Below are 4,478 nucleotides of genomic sequence, written 5' to 3' on the forward strand. Positions count from 1 at the left end.
AGCAGTAATCATATTGATCGAACCTGCATTTGCTTTGACGATTTCCCTTCATTATCGGGGTTCCCCTGCGACTTTGACCATTTCTCCCGGTTTAATCAAAATGCTGCGTTTTGGGTGCAATGGGAGGGACAAGGGTCCTGTGCCCCCCGGCACTGGGGGAGGGAGTGGGGAGTCTCTGGGGGTACTGGGAGCACTGGGAGCACTGGGATGGGGAGCTCTTGGCAGCCCCACATGGGACCCCCCACTCGTGGCCCCCACCCAGGCACGGTGGGCACCACGGGAGCTGGGGGGGACACACACGGGAGTTGCCCTCACACAGGGGCCCCCAGTGCCCCCAATGCCCCCAGTGTCACAGCATGTTCCCGTAGATGTCACTGGGGTCCTGCTGTCGCCTGTGGGATCCCGCCAGCTCCGCGTAGGTCACCTGGGGGGATGTGACACGGGGGGGCCCTGCAAGAGACATCGGGTGTGGGGACATGGGTGGGGGGTGACACCCGTGGGTGACGTGTCCCTGTGTCCCCACCCTGTACTCACCCCCTGCCCGCTCGGTGCTCAGAACGTGGGTGTAGAGCACCTCCCCCTCCTCTGGGGGGGCCGGGGGATCCGGGGGAGCCCTGCGGGGATAAGGGGGTGTCTGTGGGGATGAAGGGAGATTGGGGTGAGGGTAAAATGGGGGGTCAGACCTGGAGCCCCCCACTCACCTTTCCTGCTGCTTCCTGAGGGCTGCAAAGGGAACAGGGAAGCATGAATGGGGGGTCCTCAGGGCCTCTGAACACCCCCGGGACCCCTGACTACCCCCAGGACTCCCAAGCATTCTTGAAGCTCCCAGAAATCTTTGAAGCACCCCTTGAACCCCCTGAGCCTCCAAATCCCACAAACTTCCCAAAAACTCGCATCCTAAGACTCTGGGGGCTCATCTTCACCCAAGTCAGGAGCTGTTGTTGGCACCCTATGACCACATACTCTGGGTGGGCTTCACCCTAATTCCTGGGACCCCCATTCCTACTCATTGTCACTCACCCAGGCGGTGCTGCCGGTGCCAGCCCACGATGACAGCCACGAGCAGGACCAGGAACAGGAGGGACCCGCCGACCCCGGCGACCACTGCTGGGGACAGAGAGGGACACAGTGGGGTCACCCAGAACCCCGGGGTCCTGCATCCCCCGTGTGACCCTGTGTCAGCCCACCTGTTACCCAGGGTGTGCCAGGGGTCACCTCCAGGGCCAGCTCAGGGCTGAGTGCCCGGAACACGCGGTGCCCGTCCTGTCCCAGCTGGTTGGTGGCCACGCACTGGTAGGTGCCCGAATGTCCCACATCGACGTTTCCAAGCTCCAGAATGGGACCCTGGGCCACCTCCTGGCCATTGTGCAGCCAGGTGAAGTTGACAGGGGCTGAGCCCACCTGCACCGCGCAGCGCAGGGTCACGGGGTCACCTGCATGCACCTGGTGTGACAGGGGACCGGGGGTGATGGTGGCATTGGCCAGGGGCACTGTGGGGACACAGACAGGGTGAGACTGGGGCGGGGGGCTGGCAGCCAGCAAGAGGGACAGGGACACGGGGATGAGAGTTTCCTGGAGCATGCTGTGGGTGAGGCCACCCCCAGCCTGAGAGTCACACTCACCAAGGACAGTGACATTCAGAGGGACACTCTCAGCAACGCTGTCCCCATCGCTGGCCCGGCAGTGATACTGGCCGCTGTCATTGTCCCCAACGTGCCGCAGCTCCAGGTGGGGGCCAGTGCCCAGCGGTGTCCCAGAGCCCCCACGGTGCCAGGTGAAGGACCGGGGACCTGTCCCCATGGCCACGGCACAGCTCAGCACCAGGTGGTCCCCCAGTGCCACCTGTCCCCCGGGGGGCTGCACTGACACGGACACCCCCGAGACGGGGACCCCTGCGGGGAGACACAGGTAAGATGATCTTGCCATGATGGGTGGAGGACACAAGACGGGAAGGAGGGGGGATTGGAGGGGAGCACAGAGGACCCCAGGGAGAAGTGGACCCTGGGAGGTGCGTTGGGATCTGGTGACCATGGAGTGACCCCATGGAAAGGTGGAGAGAGCCAGGCAGGGATGGGGGACTACACAAGAGACTGAGGAGACTCAGGGAATGATGTGGGGTTTGGAGAGGGGTGGGTGGACCCAGGGACGGAAGTGCAACCAGAGGGTTGAGCAGGGACCTTGGAAGGGGTGTGGGATCCCAGGGAGGGGTGGGGGGACAGAGAGAGGGATGAGGGATGCGGAGAGGGAACCGGGCAGTCATGGGGTAACAAGGAGGTACTTGGGAAATTTTGGGTGATCCAGGGAGGAGTGAAGGGAGGGATGAAGGATGCAGGTAGAGGGGGGAAGCCCTCAGTGGATGTCAGGGTTGCCTGTCCCCATCCCTGCACTCACTGCGCACTGTCACTGTCACCAGCTGCGACTCCCTCCACTGTGGCATTGCAGTGCTCACCCTGCCCCTGCAGTAGTAGCGGCCGCTGTGGTGCAGCTGCAGGGGGGACAGGGACAGCTCGGTCCTGTCGTGGGGCCCTCCCAGGTCCTGCTCCTCATGGTAAAATCGTACTCCAGTGGCTGTGCTATCCTGCCAGCACCGGCAGCGCAGTGTCACCGTATCCCCCTCCAGCAGGGCCCGTGCTGACACCTGCAGCACCAGCCAGTCTGGGGGACAGAGGTTTTCCGTCACACCGGGGGCATCTGGAGGGTCCTGATGTCACCGGATGCCACCAGAGGCCACCCATTGCAAGAGAGGAGCCCCCTTGCACTGTTATGCTTTGGGATGTCCCCGTGTGCAGGGGACGGGCTCTGGTCACACCAAGAGGTGACCCATGGACTGGAGCCCACCCAGAGCCCACGAGGTCCCTGCAGGTGCCAGGCTGGGGACACACAACCTCCCTCACCAATGACCACTCTCACAGGGGGGCTCCGCCCACTGCCAGGTCTGCTACACCTGTAGGTGCCACTCTCCGTGACAGTGAAGCGGTCGCGTCTGTTCGGCCCCCAGCGCTGCCCGTCCTTGTACCAGGTGGTGGCACCGCGGTCCCCAAACCCTGGCAGGTCAGTGTCACCTGGTCCCACAGCACCGCCGGCCTCCAGGGGGGCTCCACCAGGAGCTGGGTGGTCTGGGCACCTGCGGGTGACAGGGGACACCAGCCTGCCAGGGCCAGCACGGGGCTGGGGACAGCAGGGCGGGGACATGGCGTCGCCCGAGGACTCACCAGCGAGGCCGAGGGTCTGGGCTGGAAGGGAGAATGGACAGGGCTGGGTGAGGGTGGCCCTGGTGGGAAAGAAGCGACAGCAGGCACAGCACAATGTGTGGTGCCTGCCCCATACTGCCCCGAATGGAACTCTGGTGTAGCACAGAGGTCATGAGGACAGGAACACCTCAATCACTCTGGGCTGAGGGAGGACATGGGGACACTGTGGACATCCCATGTTTGCACAGGTCCCCCCGAGCATCCTCAGAACGCCTGCTCCCACAACCACATCCCCATGGCCCTGTGCCCGTGATCCCATTCCGAAGGCACCTCTCCCCATATGGCATAGGCATGGTACGTGGCCCTTGCACCTGTTCCCGCATCACTGTTTCCCTATCCCTGTCCCAACGCTGGCACAGCCCCAAGGTTCTTTTTGCCACATCCTTGACCACACATCTCTATCCCCCTGTACCTGTCCCCACATCCCAGTTCCCCTGTTACTTTCCCCATGGCCATCCTGTAACTGTGGTGACATGATGGACTAGCTCTGCTGGCCTTGAGGAGCTCAGGGGACACCCCAGCCCCCCTGTGCCCTCTCCCCACCGGTCTCTGCCTCACCAGGGCCCATCCCCGGGGTGTCAGGCCCGTGCCCGGGGCACTCACCCCACAGGAGCAGCGCCACCTTCCCGGCCATCCCCGTGTCCCCGGCCATGTGCACTGGCTGTCACTCGCTGCTGTGGCCACCGGTCCCCTGGGTGGCGGCTCGTCGGATGAAGAGGAAGGAAGAAAGGTCACACCTCGTCCCCACGTGTAAGTGGCCCTTGGTGGGGGATGGGTGGAGACACAGCAGGGGACAGGCTGGGGACATTATGGGATGGTCTGGGGGCTCAGTGGGGGATGGTGTTCCCAGGAGTGGGGGCCTCAGGGGATGTGGGGAACCAAGGGTGGGTGTCCAGGAGAATGGGGTCCAGGGGTATTGGGGTCTTCATGCCTGGGGGGACTCAATGATGGGGGTCCTGTGGGAGCATAGACCTCAGAGATTTCAGGTCATGGGATGTGTGTCCCAGGGTTGGGGGTCCAGTAGAGAAAAGGGGACCCTGAGGAATTAGGGTTCTGAGGGGAAGGAGAAGCAGCCCATGTGATGGGATCAAGGCAATGGTGGTCCTGGGCAATGGGAGTCCTGGGATGGGGGTCCCAGGGAGCAGAGACCAAGGGAATGGGGGTGCCATGGTTGGGTTCCCAGGGGAATGGGGGTCCCAGGGATGGGCAGTGGCTGGGTGGGCACGG

General features: G+C 63.6%; 1 protein-coding gene across 1 annotated transcript; it reads right to left on the bottom strand.

Moving 5' to 3' along the window:
* Nucleotides 1-28: 28 nt before the first annotated feature.
* LOC136304587 (Fc receptor-like protein 2) lies at nt 29-2,706 on the bottom strand. Its single transcript, XM_066208087.1, has 7 exons — nt 2,392-2,706; nt 1,623-1,892; nt 1,188-1,490; nt 1,021-1,104; nt 702-723; nt 535-614; nt 29-450 (listed from the first exon to the last, which is right to left on the bottom strand). Exons 1-7 carry the CDS (start codon nt 2,435-2,437, stop codon nt 350-352), a joined length of 906 nt encoding a protein of 301 aa, XP_066064184.1. The 5' UTR covers nt 2,438-2,706; the 3' UTR covers nt 29-349.
* Nucleotides 2,707-4,478: the final 1,772 nt, after the last annotated feature.

The sequence above is a fragment of the Chamaea fasciata genome, unplaced genomic scaffold (assembly GCF_029207755.1).
Source record: "Chamaea fasciata isolate MVZ Bird 193981 ecotype frontalis unplaced genomic scaffold, bChaFas1.0.hap1 SCAF_126, whole genome shotgun sequence".
Lineage (NCBI taxonomy): Eukaryota > Metazoa > Chordata > Aves > Passeriformes > Sylviidae > Chamaea > Chamaea fasciata.

Excerpts from the sequence above, each read along its gene's own strand:
- LOC136304587 (XM_066208087.1), bottom strand. The coding sequence starts at position 2,437 with ATGCCACAGTGGAGGGAGTCGCAGCTGGTGACAGTGACAGTGCGCA. Across the intron at positions 1,491-1,622 it reads TCTGAATGTCACTGTCCTTG|TGCCCCTGGCCAATGCCACC; the intron begins GTGAGTGTGACT and ends GTGTCCCCACAG. Across the intron at positions 615-701 it reads CTCAGGAAGCAGCAGGAAAG|GGCTCCCCCGGATCCCCCGG; the intron begins GTGAGTGGGGGG and ends TTATCCCCGCAG.